Here is a 19989-nt window from a genome sequence, read left to right on the forward strand (position 1 = left end):
TGTCAACAATTTACCGGAATATAAGCTTAACAGATATCTTTAAAACACGCGCCAATCCTGCATTGTATGACTAAGTTATCATTTAGTGTAGAGTATATGACATCATCATGTTTACTCCTATAGGACACAATGGAACAACTGTTGGCCTATACACTAACAGCCACTGTATTGTCCCAAAACCTCAATAGAATCACAGTCGGGCGCCAGTTTGTGCGATTACTGCGTTACCACGGTGACCTGCATGTGTTTGTTATATGTTTGTGTTGCGTTACCTGGGGGTTGTGTCTGTTGTCATGGAGATGGTCGGGGTAGGGTCTCTCTGGGCTCCAGTTGCCCGTCTTGTTAAACATCTCCTGAGCTTTAGCTGTCACCCACGACTGGCTCTCTGTCATCCCACCCTCTGGAGGTCTGGTACACACACACACACACACACACACACACACACACAAGCACACACACACGCACACACACACGCGCATACACACACACACACACACACCCAAGCACTCACACACACACACACACACACACACACACACACAAGCACACACACAAGCACACACATGCACACACACACACACGCATACACACACACACACACTCACACACACGCACACACACTCACATGCACACAAGCACTCGCACACACACACACACAAGCACCCGCACACACACACACACACACACACACAAGCATTCGCACACACACACACTCGCACACACACACACATACACACTCGCACACACACATACACACTCGCACACAGTCGCACACACACACACACACACACAAGCATTCGCACACACACACACTCGTGTACACACACTCGCGCACACACACACACACACACACACACACACACACACACACACACACACACACACACACACACACACACACACACACACACACACACACACACACACACACACGCACGAATGCAGACACGGAGGAGGATGTTAGTGGCTTATATACTGTATACGCACAAACGCAAACCCAGATATGTATGCACACACTCATGAACACACACACACACACACACGTCAAATACACACACCTACTCAGTCACACGCCTATGCAAACATGCATAGGTATACATGCATATGTATGTTTGCGAATAGATACAGTCACACACATGCAGACTAAAACACACACTCAAATAAAACCACACTATCGCTTCAATAATTACAAATACAATACCAACACACACAGACACAAGTCTGGCGGCACCAGAGAAATAAGGACACAGAGACACAGAGACGGAAGACAGAGAGACACACAGAGAAGGAGACAGAGAGACACACAGAGGAGGAAGACAGAGAGACACACAGATAAGGAAGACAGAGAGACACACAGGGAAGGAAGACAGAGAGACACACAGAGGAGACAGAGAGACACACAGAGAAGGAGACAGAAGACAGAGAGACACACAGCGAAGGAAGACAGAGAGACACACAGAGAAGGAGACAGAAGACACAGAGACACACAAAGAAGGAAGACAGAGAGACACACAGAGGAGACAGAGAGACACACAGAGAAGGAGACAGAAGACAGAGAGACACACAGAGAAGGAGACAGAAGACAGAGAGACACACAGAGAAGGAGACAGAAGACAGAGACACACAGAGAAGGAAGACAGAGAGACACACAGAGAATGAGACAGAGAGACACACAGAGAAGGAAGACAGAGAGACACACAGAGAAGGAGACAGAAGACACAGAGACACACAGAGAAGGAAGACAGAAGACAGAGAGACACACAGCGAAGGAAGACAGAGAGACACACAGAGAAGGAGACAGAAGACACAGAGACACACAAAGAAGGAAGACAGAGAGACACACAGAGGAGACAGAGAGACACACAGAGAAGGAGACAGAAGACAGAGAGACACACAGAGAAGGAGACAGAAGACAGAGAGACACACAGCGAAGGAAGACAGAGAGACACACAGAGAAGGAGACAGAAGACACAGAGACACACAAAGAAGGAAGACAGAGAGACACACAGAGGAGACAGAGAGACACACAGAGAAGGAGACAGAAGACAGAGAGACACACAGAGAAGGAGACAGAAGACAGAGAGACACACAGAGAAGGAGACAGAAGACAGAGACACACAGAGAAGGAAGACAGAGAGACACACAGAGAATGAGACAGAGAGACACACAGAGAAGGAAGACAGAGAGACACACAGAGAAGGAGACAGAATACACAGAGACACACAAAGAAGGAAGACAGAGAGACACACAGAGGAGACAGAGAGACACACAGAGAAGGAGACAGAAGACAGAGAGACACACAGAGAAGGAGACAGAAGACAGAGAGACACACAGAGAAGGAGACAGAAGACAGAGAGACACACAGCGAAGGAAGACAGAGAGACACACAGAGAAGGAGACAGAAGACACAGAGACACACAAAGAAGGAAGACAGAGAGACACACAGAGGAGACAGAGAGACACACAGAGAAGGAGACAGAAGACAGAGAGACACACAGAGAAGGAGACAGAAGACAGAGACACACAGAGAAGGAAGACAGAGAGACACACAGAGAATGAGACAGAGAGACACACAGAGAAGGAAGACAGAGAGACACACAGAGAAGGAGACAGAAGACACAGAGACACACAGAGAAGGAAGACAGAGAGACACACAAAGAATGAGACAGAGAGACACGCAGAGAAGGAAGACAGAGAGACACACAGAGAAGGAAGACAGAGAGACACACAGAGAAGGAAGACAGAGAGACACACAGAGAAGGAAGACAGAGAGACACACAGAGAAGAAGACAGAGAGACACACAGAGAAGGAGACAGAAGACAGAGAGACACACAGAGAAGGAAGACAAAGAGACAGAGACACACAGAGACGGAAGACAGAGAGACAGAGAGAAGGAGACAGAAGACAGAGAGACACACAGAGAAGGAAGACAAAGAGACAGAGACACACAGAGAAGGAAGACAGAGAGACAGAGACACACAGAGAAGGAGACAGAAGACAGAGACACACAGAGAAGGAAGACAGAGAGACAGAGACACACAGAGAAGGAAGACAGAGAGACAGAGACACACAGAGAAGGAGACAGAAGACAGAGACACACAGGAAGACAGAGAGAGTCATTGGGGAACGCAGCAGCTAAAAAGGCCAAACCGTGTAGAAACAGAAGAAACAGACCCCGTGAGAGACATGTACAAAGCGTTTGTATGTGCAGGTTGTATGCAGGGGGGGTGCTTATATTTGTCCTGTTAGATATAAGTGTTTTTGTTTGTTACTTATCCCAACTCCCCCTGAGACACCCGCAGGGAGTGGGGTCACGGCCAGGGTCGTCATTGTACAGCGCTCCTGGAGGAATTAGGGGTAAATGCCTTGCTCAAGTCACACTTTCTTCTCTCACCTTGTCGGCTCTAGTATCCAAAACCAGCAGTCTTTTGGTTGCTGGCACAGTGCTCTAACCTCGAGGCTAACTGCCTCCATACCTGCATATGTGAGTATGAGTATATGTATTCTACTGTATGCATGTACAGTGCCTTGCGAAAGTATTCGGCCCCCTTGAACTTTGCGACCTTTTGCCACATTTCAGGCTTCAAACATAAAGATATAAAACTTTTTATTTTTGTGAAGAATCAACAACAAGTGGGACACAATCATAAAGTGGAACGACATTTATTGGATATTTCAAACTTTTTTAACAAATCAAAAACTGAAAAATTGGGCGTGCAAAATTATTCAGCCCCCTTAAGTTAATACTTTGTAGCGCCACCTTTTGCTGCGATTACAGCTGTAAGTCGCTTGGGGTATGTCTCTATCAGTTTTGCGCATCGAGAGACTGAATTTTTTTCCCATTCCTCCTTGCAAAACAGCTCGAGCTCAGTGAGGTTGGATGGAGAGCATTTGTGAACAGCAGTTTTCAGTTCTTTCCACAGATTCTCGATTGGATTCAGGTCTGGACTTTGACTTGGCCATTCTAACACCTGGATATGTTTATTTTTGAACCATTCCATTGTAGATTGTGCTTTATGTTTTGGATCATTGTCTTGTTGGAAGACAAATCTCCGTCCCAGTCTCAGGTCTTTTGCAGACTCCATCAGGTTTTCTTCCAGAATGGTCCTGTATTTGGCTCCATCCATCTTCCCATCAATTTTAACCATCTTCCCTGTCCCTGCTGAAGAAAAGCAGGCCCAAACCATGATGCTGCCACCACCATGTTTGACAGTGGGGATGGTGTGTTCAGCTGTGTTGCTTTTACTCCAAACATAACGTTTTGCATTGTTGCCAAAAAGTTCAATTTTGGTTTCATCTGACCAGAGCACCTTCTTCCACATGTTTGGTGTGTCTCCCATGTGGCTTGTGGCAAACTTTAAACAACACTTTTTAATATCTGTAAGAAATGTCTTTCTTCTTGCCACTCCTCCATAAAGGCCAGATTTGTGCAATATACGACTGATTGTTGTCCTATGGACAGAGTCTCCCACCTCAGCTATAGATCTCTGCAGTTCATCCAGAGTGATCATGGGCCTCTTGGCTGCATCTCTGATCAGTCTTCTCCTTGTATGAGCTGAAAGTTTAGAGGGACGGCCAGGTCTTGGTAGATTTGCAGTGGTCTGATACTCCTTCCATTTCAATATTATCGCTTGCACAGTGCTCCTTGGGATGTTTAAAGCTTGGGAAATCTTTTTGTATCCAAATCCGGCTTTAAACTTCTTCACAACAGTATCTCGGACCTGCCTGGTGTGTTCCTTGTTCTTCATGATGCTCTCTGCACTTTTAACGGACCTCTGAGACTATCACAGTGCAGGTGCATTTATACGGAGACTTGATTACACACAGGTGGATTGTATTTATCATCATTAGTCATTTAGGTCAACATTGGATCATTCAGAGATCCTCACTGAACTTCTGGAGAGAGTTTGCTGCACTGAAAGTAAAGGGGCTGAATAATTTTGCACGCCCAATTTTTCAGTTTTTGATTTGTTAAAAAAGTTTGAAATATCCAATAAATGTCGTTCCACTTCATGATTGTGTCCCACTTGTTGTTGATTCTTCACAAAAAATACAGTTTTATATCTTTATGTTTGAAGCCTGAAATGTGGCAAAAGGTCGCAAAGTTCAAGGGGGCTGAATACTTTCGCAAGGCACTGTATGTGTGTGTGTGTGTGTGTGTGTGTGTGTGTGTGTGTGTATCTACAGTATGCATACTGTGAGTGTTGGCATGCTTATGTATGTATGTATTTATGTGTGTATATGTACATATCATGTACGCATATGTATAACCCATCACTACTACTCACATGCTGTTGGGGTCATGCTGGGTGGCGGGGAGGCCGTTGACCCCTGGCATCCCTCCTCCCGTCCCGTCGGGGCCTCCCCCTCCTCCCCCTTCTCCTCCCCCGGGGGAGGGCGGCTCCATGCGCTGAAACATTAACGGTGTTCGGTTCTGTGTGAGATACAACATGGCCTCGGGCTGGCATCAGACACACTCAGGCAGGGACACACACACACACAGAGGAAAGGAGAGGATGCACCGCAGCATGCTCCCACCAGGTGGCACAATTGGGCAAAGTAATGGTTTAGAGGTTAGAAGTTGCCTAGAGTGGGATATTGAAGCTCTGGAGAAGGGCGGAGGGGCAGGCTTTTGTTCCAGCCCAGCACTAAGTATATATAATAGTCACCACTAAACAAGCTTCAGTTTTTCAATACTAGCCACTAACAATTTAAACTTCTTCCACCAACATAAAAATGATTCTGGACAGCTGAAGCAAGTCACACAATTTTTCTTGAAAAATGTCCCTTTCTAGTTGGTTATTAATTAATTGGTGTCTTAACTGAGGACTCACTGATTATTTGACTGAAACAAATACTTTGTCCCTCCAGAGCTAGAATTGCCCAGCCCTGCTTTAACCACAGATCTAGGATCAGATTACCATAACCATCTGATAACCTTCACCATTAGGAGAATTAAGACCTGATCTGATCCTGTGTCAGTCAGTGCTTAGTAGCAACCAGAGCCATATACTTAAGCAATAAGGCTGTGGTATATAAGCTGTGGTATAGTGGCCATATATCAAAACCCCAGAAGAGCCTTATTGCTATTATAAACTGGTTATCAAAGTAATTAGAGCAGTAAAAATAAATGTTTTGTCATACCCGTGGTATACGGTCTGATATACCACGGCTGTCAGACAATCAGCATTCAGGGCTTGAACCACCCAGTTTATAAATGTATATATGCCAGGGTTAGGGTCAATTCCATTTCAATCAATTCATAAAGTTCCAATTCCACATTTTCCTCATTGAAAAACATTGAAGAGAATTGGGATTTCACTGTACTTCCTGAATTGACTGCAATTGAAATGGAATTGACCCCAACCCTGATATATACACACAGTGCTTTCAGAAAGTATTCATACCTCTTGACTTTTCCCACATTTTGTTATGTTACAGCCTGCATTTAAAATAGATTACATTGAGATGTTGTGTCACTGTCCTACACACAATACCCCCTAATGTCAAAGTGGAATGATGTTTTTTGAAACTTTCATAAATGAATACAAAATGAAAAGCTGGAATGTTTTGAATCAATCAGTATTCAACCCCTTTGGTATGGCAAACCTAAATAAGTTCAGGAGTCAAAATGTGATTAAGAAGTCACATAATAAGTTTTATGGACTCACTCTGCGTGCAATAATAGTGTTTAACGTGATTTAACATGATTTTTGAATGACTATCTCATCTCTGTACACCAAACATACAATTATCTGGAAGGTCCCTCAGTCGAGCAATGAATTTCAACACAGATTCAACCACAAAGACCAGGGAGGTTTTCCAATGCCTCGCAAAGAAGGACACCTATTGGTAGATGGGTAAACATGTATCCCTTTGAGCATGGTGAAGTTATTAATTACACTTCAGATGGTGTATCTATACACCCAGTCACTACAAAGATACAGGTGTCCTTCCAAACTCAGTTGCCGGAGAGGAAAGAAACTGCTCAGGTATTTCACCATGAGGCCAATGGTGACTTTAAAACAGTTACAGAAAGTATTCACACCTTGACTGTGAACCACTACTCACAGAGTTTAATGGCTGTGATAGGAGAAAACTGAGGATGGATCCACAGCATTGTAGTTACTTCACAACACTAACCTAAATGACAGAGTGAAAAGAAGGAAGCCTGTACAGAATACAACATATTCCAAAACATGCATCCTGTTTGCAATAAGGCACTAAAGTAAAACTGCAAAAAATATGGCAAAGAAATTTACTTTATATCCTGAATACAAAGCATTACGTTTGGGGCAAATCCAACACAACACATCACTGAGTACCACTCTTCATATTTTCAAGCATGGTGATCGCTGCATCATGTTATGGGTATGCTTGTCATAGGCAAGGAAAATTGAGTTTTTTTTAATACAAATTACCGGAATAAAGCTAAGCACAGGCAAAATCCTAGAGGAAAACCTGGTTCAGTCTGCTTTCCAACAGATATTGAGAGACAAATTCCCCTTTCAGCAGGACAATAACCTAAAACACAAAGCCAAATATACACTGGAGTTGCTTACCAAGACCACGTTGAATGTTCCTGAGTGGCCTAATTACAGTTTTTGACCTAATGCGGCTTGAAAACCTTCGGCAAGACTTGAGACTTGTCTGTCTAGCAATGATCAACAACCAACTTGACAAAGCTTAAAGCTCTTAGAGACTTACCAGAAAGACTCACAGCTGTAATCGCTGCCAAAGGTGATTCTAACATGTATTGACTCAGGGGTGTGAATACTTATGTAAATGAGATATTTCAATATTAAAATGTTAATACATTTGCAAACATTTCTAAAAACACGTTTTCATGTGTCATTATGGGGTAGAAAAAATATATACTTAATCAATTTAGAATTCAGGCTGTAACACAACAAAAATGTGGAATAAGTCAAGGGGTTTGAATACTTTCTGAAGGCACTGTATATGGCTCTGGAGGATAATTCTACTTCCTCCATCAAAACAGCGCCTCAGCAGTCCTTTCTGTTGTTTCGCCCATATATGGAGTGTGGCGGGAGCAGGGAGGTCTTCCATTGGCTGGTCTGTGGTGGTGTCGATGGCTACATGACTACAGATGCCGTCATGTTCATCCAAACCAAAAGTTAAAATGTTAACGGCTAAATGAATGGGTGTGAACCCGGGTTGTAGCGTGCCCGCTAACACTGAGTCCTTCTGGGAAAATGTGTTTTAATATACTAACAAGTGAAATGGGATATGGAGGGCGAGGTACAAAACTAGTGCACTATTTTCCCTAGAAAGCACATTCATGAATACCACTGAAGATTCACAGAGACGGTTTTGTTACATGAGCGTCCAATGGTTACATCAGGAACCTCAGCTCAACATCCAAACAACCAACCAGAGATGACGGAATACACAGACAGGAGCACACAGAGAGGGGAGAAGGGTTCTGGTTAGACAGGCCTGATGACAGTCAACCTAGATTGACCAATCAGGGAGGGTTTTGAGAAGTCAAGGTCCCGCCCCCCTCCTGGAAGAACAAATCGAGTCAGAGGGACGAGGGGATGGATGGACAGACAGATAGACATGGAGAGAAAGATGGAGGGAGAAGGAGGGAATATGCAAAAGAGTGATAGAGGAGTGACATAGATAGTGAGTGATACATAACTAAATGTATAGAAAGGTACAGACCTGGGGCACAGAGAGACATGGTAAACCGTGGTAGAAAGACAGATTACAACAGTGAAAAGACAGGCAGTGAAACAGTGGTAGAAAAGACAATAGGAAAGATTGTATATATATATATATATATATATATATATATATATATATATATACACACATATATAAATAATAAACTATATAAATTGGAGAATAGATTAAGACATAATGAAAGGTAGTATAACAGTTGTAGGGAGGAGGGAAGGAGGGAAGGAAGGAGGAAAGGGAAGACAGAGTTAAGGAAAGAAGGTGGGAAAGATTGTAAGGAGAGATGACAGGAAGGTGCAACAGATTGAAGGAGGGAATAAGGAGAGATGACAGGAAGGTGCAACAGATTAAAGGAGGGAATAAGGAGAGATGACAGGAAGGTGCAACAGATTGAAGGAGGGAATAAGGAGAGATGACAGGAAGGTGCAACAGATTGAAGGAGGGAATAAGGAGAGATGACAGGAAGGTGCAACAGATTGAAGGAGGGAATAAGGAGAGATGACAGGAAGGATGGACATAAAGAAAGGAAGTAAGGAGGGAAAGAGTACAACTGAGAAATGAAAGCGGGAAGAAGGGAAGGAGGGAAAGAGTACAACTGAGAAATGAAAGCGGAAAGAAGGGAAGGAGGGAAAGAGTACAACTGAGAAATGAAAGCGGGAAGAAGGGAAGGAGGGAAAGAGTACAACTGAGAAATGAAAGCGGGAAGAAGGGAAGGAGGGAAAGAGTACAACTGAGAAATGAAAGCAGGAAGAAGGGTAGGAGGGAAAGAGTACAACTGAGAAATGAAAGCGGGAAGAAGGGAAGGAGGGAAAGAGTACAACTGAGAAATGAAAGCGGGAAGAAGGGAAGGAGGGAAAGAGTACAACTGAGAAATGAAAGCGGGAAGAAGGGAAGGAGGGAAAGAGTACAACTGAGAAATGAAAGCGGGAAGAAGGGAAGTAGGGAAAGAGTACAACTGAGAAATGAAAGCGGGAAGAAGGGAAGTAGGGAAAGAGTACAAATGAGAAATGAAAGCGGGAAGAAGGGAAGGAGGGAAAGAGTACAACTGAGAAATGAAAGCGGGAAGAAGGGAAGGAGGGAAAGAGTACAACTGAGAAATGAAAGCAGGAAGAAGGGAAGGAGGGAAAGAGTACAACTGAGAAATGAAAGCGGGAAGAAGGGAAGGAGGGAAAGAGTACAACTGAGAAATGAAAGCAGGAAGAAGGGAAGGAGGGAAAGAGTACAACTGAGAAATGAAAGCGGGAAGAAGGGAAGGAGGGATAGACAGAAAGACATAGTTTGTCATTGTGCACCACGGGCCAGCTGGTGATGTTGAGAAGGAGGAGCCTGTATGGAACTGGACAGTCAGTGCAACCAATGAGGTGACAGCATTCAGGAGGATCATACCAACTCATAGACGGGGTCTAAAATATCATACACTCCATTCACCTAGGGCCCGATTGAGACTTGAGATAAGTAGACTTAACATGGACTTAAGTCAATAAAACATGGACATAAGTCAACATTTGTTACCTAAGTCCATGTTAAGTCAACTTATCTCATGTCTGAAAAGCGCCCCTACTGAATACCCACAGAGCCCTAACCCCGCATCATGGACTTGATCTTGGATAGAATAAGATGGGTGCCAATTCTGTTTCTTAAAACATCCAAGAAAACATCTAAGCAACTTTGATTTTGGGCTGAACCATTAATTTAACTTTAGCCTCCACAGGCAGATAAAAGCATTTAGAAGCTGTGGACTGCAGCACAGGAGCAACGGGGTATCCCAGGGAATGGGGACAAGGTGTTAGAGAAACAGGGCATATCACATTAAGAGGTAGTGCATTTACACAGCATTCATAGACAACAGGAGTGCACACGTACATTGGCCATGTTGTATCATTGTTATTCATATCATTTTCAAAACAAAACAATTGCAATTTGACAGTTTAAAACGTCTCCCCCTTCTCCTCACCACTATACCATTCATCCCCCCCATGCTTAAAAAGGGGAGGAGTTCAAAGAAGTACTTCAAGGGGCAATCTGCGACTGAGTTGTATTGTTTGAACGGCAGATTGCCCCTTTAAGTAAATATACAAGTGGTGGTTATGATGGGGGTAAAGTAATGGGTAGGAGGGGGGTATAGTAATGGGTAGGAGGGGGGTATAGTAATGGTAGAGTAAAGCTAAAGAGGTAGCGAGTGGAAGAGCCAGGCCGTCCTCAGCCTACGATAGCCATCCATCATGCTAACTGGGAAACAGGCAGAAACAGCCTGGTGCCGGAGTAGAGAGAGAGAGAGAGAGAGGTAACTGGAGTTAGCATGCTACAGGGGTAACCCAGGACCAGGCAGCGCTCATCGGGAGGGTTCCAAGGCGGAGGAGGTAGATGTGGGAGGACGAGCGGGGGGGCAAGGGGGAAATAAAGGGCTTAGGGGGTTGACGGACCAAGGAGGGCAGCGATGGAGGTCCTGGAAAGGGTGCAAGGGGGCCAGGAAACGGGGTCTAGCGAAGAAGTGGGATTAGGGTCATGAGGATGGTTTCTGGAGGGAAGGGAGGCTATGGAGGTCTGGAAAGGGGGGCTATGGGGGCAGGAAGTAGAAAGGGGGTGCTGGGGTTTGAAGGACCAAAAATAGCAGCCATGGGGGTTCTGGATGGTGGGTAAAGGCGGGAGGAAGAGTTGAGGAGCTAACGGAAGGGGGAGCTGAGGGGGTTGGATGATTTGGGCTTCACTGGGGTGTGGGAGCATGGGTGTCTGGAGGCAAGAGAGGGTATGGGGAGCTGGACAGGTTTGGAAAGGGGATCTAAGGGGGAAGGAAGAGTCGGTTCTGGGGTGTATTTTGGAGGTCACAGGGGTGGGCCTGGGTCTAGTGGGTACCTGCTCCTCGCGTAGGGCCTGGAGCTTCTTGGCCTTGCTCTGTCTGTAATACTCCATGATCATCATGGCAGCGTAGATCTTCCCCACCGTCAGGTCTGTGGCTGCTGAGAGAGGGACAAGTTACCCTGCCTCGATTAGACCACAATGTGGATGGGACCCTGAGCCGTGAGACGAGAGAGAGGGGGATGGGAGTGGGGGACCGACCATGCTACGACACCACACACACATACAGGCAGTTGCGGGCACTAAAAAGTTAGGTCGTGTTGCTGTATTGGTAGAACAATTGCTGCCAACGTGTGGACAACACTTCACTCTATTCCTCCTAACGGTAGGTTTGGTTTTTAGAAAACAAACATTTCAGTGGCCGCGACTGTAGGGTAAGTCTTAAAGTCCTTGATTCGTTTTCCTCCTTTAAAAAAATAGCATTAAGGGGAAAAATCTGAGGTTCCACCCCTCAGACCTTCTCTTCCAATATGTTTTGACAAAGAGCCAATGATTCACTGACTCAGGAATCAAGGATGAAAGGAACGAAGGAAACACTTTTTAGATTCACCCTACATACATAACACATGGTGACTGCATCAAATGACACCATGTACACAGAAATACACCACTTATTACCCATAAGGTAGTGGTTGAAAGTAGTGCACTATACTATATATTATCCCCTCTAAATGGAATATATGCATTATATATGCACTATTAATAGCAGTATATATATACAATAATATACACAATGCTATGTACTATACAGGGAATATGGTAATGGTGTCATTTGAGATTTGCCTACAGATACAAGTACAGGTACAACCAAATACAACACATATACAACACTGTACAGTATACAACAGAGCTGATAGTCTTTTCACAATCAGTTCTTTTCTGTCGTTAACTGAAATGTTCTCTTTCACTTTAATTTGAACAGGCATAGTGCTTCAACGGTTTCTATAGAGGACTATATCGTCATTTCACGTTGACCATAGATCATCACTTCACGCCAATCCTACGCCTTCAGAAACAGGAGCTCCATTTCTTTCTCCAGAAACTCTAGATTGGCACCCAGAGTTTGGATGATCCAGATAACATCTGACATGAGGAAAACCATGGAGCTTTGTTTGACACTAAAACCCACCTCTTTACTCTGAAAAATAAATGATGATCTATTCCCAGAGAAATGGCTCGAGGTCCCCCAGCATATCAACTTATTAAAAAGTATAATAATACTTTAGAATAATAGTAATTGTATAGTGCAATACTATGAAGTACTTTCTCAACATTGCATGCTGCTCTACTTTCAGTGAAGTATAACTTTAAATTAATAAATTGAAGTTATATTTAACACCAAGGCAGCGTGCTACACTACACTGTGTGTAGAACATTTGATCTCTTCCTTATTATTATAATAACAACACTGTTACTATACTACTACTACACTACTACTATTACTTTACTACTACTACTGCTACTGCTACTGCTACTACCACTACCACTACTACTATACTACTACTACTGCTGCTACTGCTACTACCACTACTACTATACTACTACTACTGCTACTGCTACTGCCACTACCACTACCACTACTACTACTACTATACTACTACTACTGCTGCTACTGCCACTACCACTACCACTACTACTACTACTATACTACTACTACTGCTGCTACTGCCACTACCACTACTACTATACTACTACTACTGCTACTGCTACTGCCACTACCACTACCACTACTACTACTACTGCTACTGCTGCTACTACCACTACCACTACTACTACTACTGCTACTGCTGCTACTGCCACTACCACTACTACTACTACTGCTACTACCACTACCACTACTACTATACTACTACTACTGCTGCTACTGCCACTACCACTACCACTACTACTACTACTGCTACTACCACTACCACTACTACTATACTACTACTACTGCTGCTACTGCCACTACCACTACCACTACTACTACTACTGCTACTACCACTACCACTACTACTATACTACAACTACCACTACTACTATACTACTACTACTACTACTACTGCTACTACCACTACCACTACTACTATACTACTACTACTGCTGCTACTGCCACTACCACTACCACTACTACTACTACTGCTACTACCACTACCACTACTACTATACTACCACTACCACTACTACTATACTACTACTACTACTGCTACTGCCACTACCACTACCACTACTACTACTACTACTGCTACTACCACTACCACTACTACTATACTACCACTACCACTACCACTACCACTACTACTACTACTACTACTGCTACTACCACTACCACTACTACTATACTACTACTACCACTACCACTACCACTACCACTACTACTACTACTATTACTATAGGTCTATACTTGTACTACTATAACATGACTCTCACTAAGCCTATGTTGAGGCCCATACTCCCTGTAGTGAAAAGACTTCTATAGAGGGTTAGGGTCTATAGCAGGCACCCCCTGATGCAGGAACTGATTGAGTGGGGGTACAGAAGGGATTGTGTGAGTGTGTTTACGTTTTCTAAGAACTGTAAGTAGGGAGAGGTGAGGATGTACAGAGGGAGTTATGATTGTACGTGTGTGTGTGTGTGTGTGTGTGTGTGTGTGTGTGTGTGTGTGTGTGTGTGTGTGTGTGTGTGTGTGTGTGTGTAGGCGGGAGGGGTTGTGTGTATGAAAATGAGTGTGTTATAAGTAGGGAGAAGGTCCGTGGTGGTCCTGATCAGGGGGGCGAAGCAGTGAGTGAGACTACGTTTAGTAGAAGCTGTCCTCTTGGTGAATTGGTGATCTTCGGACACACTTACACACGCACACACATCGTAGTGTGTGTTTTACGTTTCGTGGTGTAACTTACACTTGTGTGGTGTGACCAGCAGGTCTAGGTTCTTCTGAGAGAGGTTGGGCCAAATGGCCATCATTTCTTTCCTTAGCTCAGCGTCCATCTGATGTTTGTCAGCTCCTCCTGTGTTACCCAACACACACGTCAAGACACACACACACGCACACGTGGGCATACGCACACGCAGGTACGCAGGACAGCAAACACACACAAGAGCAAACACACGCACGTACGAAAGAACATACGCAAGGGCAAACACACGTAAGCAAACGCAGGCAGCAGAGCAAGCCCATACACACACGCACACACACACGCACACACACACACGCACACAAATATGCATGCAAAAAAACAAGTTATCCAGCCACACATGTACACATTCACACAAACAAAAAAGATTTGGATTAATCCACAACTTCCTGAGCATTTATAAATGTTTGGTATATCACCACTATCTGGAAGGACAGGACTGATACCATACCTATGGTAGGAAGAAAAGAAAGGGAGAAAGAAAGAAATAGATAGAACGAAAGAAAGAAAGAAAGACAGACAGACAGAAAAAGAGAAACAGAGAGAGGAAGAATAAAAGCAAGAAAGCAAGAAAGCAAGCAAGAAAGAAAGAAAGAAAGAAAGAAAGAAAGAAAGAAAGAAAGAAAGAAAGAAAGAAAGAAAGAAAGAAAGCAAGAAAGAAAGAAAGAAAGCAAGAAAGAAAGAGTAGAAAGGGAAAAGGTAGGAAACAACAGATCAGAATGGCAAAAATAGTGAAAAAGTACAGCTGAAAAGGTTTAGTAGATAAAGAGAGACAGAAAAGGAGGAGAGAAGGTCGTACCCTTGGCAATCTTGATATCGAGCGCTGTCCGAATCAGAGCCATGAGGGTGGAGTTGAAATGCACTGAGTTGTCCTCGGCAACCGGCAAGTCCATGCGCAGCAGCCTCTGTGGAGAGCCAATCAGGTGGAGAGGTTGAGAAAAGAGAGCGTGTCCGTGGTAGGGGGTGTGGTCTGAACCTCCAGGTAAGGGGAAAAGGGAGGGGCCAAGGATTGAGGGAGCTCGATAGGGCAACAGCCTAAAAAGGTTAGGTTTCAGTGTCTGTAATCTTATCTACTTGTTTTTTATCCAGGATTATGTTCGACTCTGTCTGTCTGATTCTGAAGACAGAAATTTGGTGCAATTCAGTTTCACCTCACAGTTCATAGAGGGAATTGAAATCCAATTCATGAATTGAAAGAAATCCTCATAGAAAAAAAAAGTTGATTTCAATTCATCTCCCGAAGTGACTGAATCTAAATGGAATTGAACCCAACCCCACTTGCAGTATCTTGATTGTCAGAGGTCCCTTGTAGGTCTATGTTGTGTCTGTGTGTGCTAAAGGACTTTGTCATATGTAGTAACCACAGTATGATTTCCAAACTGTGAAACTGCCTTTTCCAAAGGAAACAGTGGAAAAGTACTTCCTGATTGTCTCCTGATTGGCAAGTGATACTCAAATAACTACACATTTATCCAATGGGCCGTCTGCTACAGAATGAGCGACTGCGAGAGCCAAGAGCCACACGGCACCGCAATGGCCGACGACCAACTGACCCAACCTATGCCCATGTTCCCTAATAATGTGTGAATGCAACGGTACGCATTCACGCATCTTATTACACACAAATGTACACACATGTACACATACAACCCCCTGTACCCTCCCACTAACACACAGTATATCAAGAGAATATACTGGAATAGACTGCAAGACATAGCAAACAGTAGTATCACTAGTGTAGTTGTATTACTCTTAATCAGGAGACTAGTGGGTTTTATCAAGGCATCTGCTATAGAGCTCCCCCTACCTGTATGGAGGTTCGCTACATGTTTTTGATTGATTTATTTCTAAACAGGTCAAACCAATGGATGAACTGCTAGATAAAAAAAAAAACAACCCAGGGTTGTTTTTTCACATCTATTAGTCGGTCATCGATTGGTTTGACCTCTGAACATGAGCGTTGGGTACTCACGTAGGACGGGCAAGCACGTGTGACACGATGTTAGTGTGTGTGTGTGTGCGTGTGTGTCATGCCCGAAAGCGTGTGTGGCAACAGTCGTCGCAGCCAACACCCACAGCCTCCAGGTGTCCATAGCAACAAGCCATGCAACAGAGCATGCGACGGACGCATGCTTTTCCCAACACCCCCCCCCCCCCCCCCCCCCCAGATCCCCGACATTCAACATACCTCCACAAGCAGCATGCCCCTACCGCCCCCCTCCCCCCTCCCCAGGACAAGCAGCCGTGCAGCCGCGCACAGAGAGCATCATCATATTAGCTGTGATGGATTCATGGGGATATCTACGTATTGGACCCTCTCTATGGTTTCCTACAGAGCTACGCAGGCTACTTGAAGAGTCCTTAGTGTTAGTCTTTTAGACATGTTGCAAAGGTCCGGATTGGCAGATCAGATCTCTCTCCATGCTAAACGGTTGCGTTATCTAGAAGGGGTCAGTTAAAGATGTTTATTAATAACATTCCCGGAGAGAAGAAAAGAATAAAAAGAAGAATGATTTGTTTCGACCAACCAGATGTCGGGCTACTGTGTATAGGGGAGACGGAGTAGTAGAGGTTAGTGGCGTTAGAACCAGAAGACTTCTATAATGAGATGGAGCTACAGATAAAACAACGGAAGGAAGAGGGAGAGGAAGAGGGAGAGGAAGAGGGAGCGAGATTGTGACGACATTGAAAAAGGAAAAACAAGAAATCAAGACGATACGTGATTCAAGGGGAGAAAGAAAGAGAGGATATTGAGAGAGAGAGAGAGAGAGAGAGAGAGAGAGAGAGAGAGAGTATAACAAGACAAGAGAATAAGACGAGGACTGTAACCATGTCAATCTATCACCAAAAATGACCAATCAATGGCCATTTCCCAAACAAAGCAGGCCTTCCTGGAAAGTTCACTACCAGAACAAAGGTTAGAAAGGTCAAGCGTAAGAAAGAGGTCAAATACTACTCTTGGATTGACCAGTCCCAGGCGGGAGAAAGTGGTGTAGGGGTTAGGGCCTTTAACGTAAAGTCTCCTCTCAGGATTAGTGTACTAAAACAACGACAAGCTAGAATCTAACCCACATAAGCCATCACAGCATCTATCATCGTCCATGAACACTAGGGATTTCCATGAGTGACATATTGTATGCAATAGGGAATTGCTGGGTTGCGTCCCAAATGGCACCCTGTCCCAAATAGCACCCTATTCCCAATGTAGTGCACTACTTTTGACCAGGGCCCATAGCGCTCTAGTTGAAAGTAGTGCACTGTATATGGAATAGGGTTCCATTTGGGACACAGCCCTGGATAGAGTGGAGAGAAGGAGCAGGGAGAAGAGAGGACAGAGAGGACAGAGGCAGACAGTAGGAGAGAGACAAACAGTAGGATAGAGTGGAGAGAAGGAGCAGGGAGAAGAGAGGACAGAGAGGACAGAGGCAGACAGTAGGAGAGAGACAAACAGTAGGATAGAGTGGAGAGAAGGAGCAGGGAGAAGAGAGGACAGAAGCAGACAGTAGGAGAGAGACAAACAGTAGGATAGAGTGGAGAGAAGGAGCAGGGAGAAGAGAGGACAGAGAGGACAGAGGCAGACAGTAGGAGAGAGGGACAGAGACAGACAGTAGGACAGAGACAGACAGTAGGAGAGAGGGACAGAGATAGACAGTAGGATAGAGGGACAGAGGCAGACAGTAGGATAGAGGGACAGAGACAGACAGTAGGATAGAGGGACAGAGACAGACAGTAGTTGAAGCTGACAGAAAAGTGGACGGAATGCAAATTAGGGTAAGAGGAGAGAGAGAGAAAGAGAGAGAGGGGGAGGGAGTGAAACAGATAGAGAGAGATGAGGGGAAAGAGAGTGATACACACAGAGAGAGAGAGAGAGAGAGATAGAGAGACAGAGAGAGAGAGAGAGAGACGGAGAGACAGAGAGAGAGACAGAGAGAGAGAGAGAGACAGAGAGAGAGACAGAGAGAGAGAGAGAGAGACAGAGAGAGAGAGAGAGAGAGAGAGAGACGGAGAGAGAGAGAGAGAGAGAGAGAGAGAGACGGAGAGAGAGAGACAGAGACAGAGAGACAGAGACAGAGAGAGAGAGAGAGAGAGAGAGAGACAGAGAGAGCGCGAGAGAGAGAGACGGAGAGAGAGAGAGAGAGAGACAGAGAGACAGAGAGGGAGAGAGAGAGACGAGAGAGAGAGAGAGAGACGGAGAGACAGAGAGAGAGACGGAGAGAGAGAGAGAGAGAGAGCGAGAGAGACAGAGACGGAGGGGAAAGATATGAAGACAAACAGTTCAGAACTGCATAGACAGTAAAACAGGATGGGTGGAGAAAGCTCAGGTCTTCTCAAAGGAAAGAAAGGGAAAAGATCGGGAGAAAAGACACAATACGGAGAGACTGATAAAGACTGTCTATCTATTTGTCAATTGTAATGGGAGTGAACACAATGTCCAAATACTGTAGATTCACTGTCATTAAAACCAACAAATAACAACTTCCTGTCAAATAATGTGGCCACAAATGTCTGTGTCATCATCCCCCAGTATATGTGTGTGTAGTCAGGAAGTGAAGACGCTGTCTGAACTACTGTGTGTGAGAGAGTGTGTGTAGCTATGGTGCCATCCACAGGAATGAGAGACTCAGAGGACTGAAGACACACACCCTTCCCCGTCCTTCTGTACCCGCATCCTTTTGTCTGTTCATTTGCGTGTGTGTGTGTGTGTGAGCGCCCTAAGTAATATTCAGGCCAATCCATGCCAGTGTGCCTACCGGCTCTCCAAAACTACAGATAGATACCCATTAATATGTTAATAAATGTAAAACCACTCATACTGCGAGGGCTTATTTAAAATCATTTCCGTTTTTAACAAAAAAAAACGTGCCTTTTGATGCCAAAACCAAGTAAATTGGTCATATCAGCGACCCAATAGAGTATGACCGACCTGAGATTGTGGATAATTGGCTCCCAGAAGGCTGTGGTGCTTTTACATTGGTTCTACTTGGAAGACGACGTTCCCAAATGTGGGCAGAAGCAGAGAAATGTGTGTGTAGGGAGTGTGTATAGGTCTGTGCAGGGGGCAGAAGGGCAGACAAGGCTTCCTCCGTTCCCTTGCTCCTGTGGCTTAGCGTATCTGAAGGGTCTCTGGGACTGACTATCATTTCCCTGTCATTCTACTTCACGTTCATCCCTCCCTCCATCCCTCCCTCCCTCCGTTCATCCCTCCCTCCATCCCTCCCTCCCTCCGTTCATCCCTCCAGCCCCAGTTCCGACCGATAATAAAAACAGTGCTCACCATCACACCACCACTAACAGACAATAATGACAGCGCTGAGTTTTAGGAGTTTGGAGGGGCGATGGAGGGGTCCCACGAGGGAGGAGGGAAAGGGAGGGAGGGAGGGAGGGAGGGAGGGGGGGAGTCTACCTTGTAGGCGACCCGGGCAGGGCACCTCTTCCCCAGGCCTAACGGTGGACACATGTGCCTGAGCATCTGATACATGTCATTGTAAGTGATTCGGCCGCTGTAGTAGTGGTAGTAGGCCCACACGTACACAC

General features: G+C 44.9%; 1 protein-coding gene across 1 annotated transcript in view; it reads right to left on the reverse strand.

Moving 5' to 3' along the window:
* LOC110494931 (voltage-dependent P/Q-type calcium channel subunit alpha-1A) overlaps nt 1–19989 on the reverse strand; it is a 133202-nt gene that overhangs the window by 17000 nt on the left and 96213 nt on the right. Inside the window, exons 41-45 of the mRNA XM_036942587.1 lie at nt 15254–15359; nt 14440–14547; nt 11561–11664; nt 5290–5435; nt 273–408 (exon numbers count right to left, since the gene is read on the reverse strand). Of these exons, the coding sequence (XP_036798482.1) occupies nt 273–408; nt 5290–5435; nt 11561–11664; nt 14440–14547; nt 15254–15359 (600 nt within the window). The remainder of the gene's footprint in view (nt 1–272; nt 409–5289; nt 5436–11560; nt 11665–14439; nt 14548–15253; nt 15360–19989) is intronic.

The sequence above is a fragment of the Oncorhynchus mykiss genome, chromosome 13, assembly GCF_013265735.2.
Source record: "Oncorhynchus mykiss isolate Arlee chromosome 13, USDA_OmykA_1.1, whole genome shotgun sequence".
NCBI lineage: Eukaryota > Metazoa > Chordata > Actinopteri > Salmoniformes > Salmonidae > Oncorhynchus > Oncorhynchus mykiss.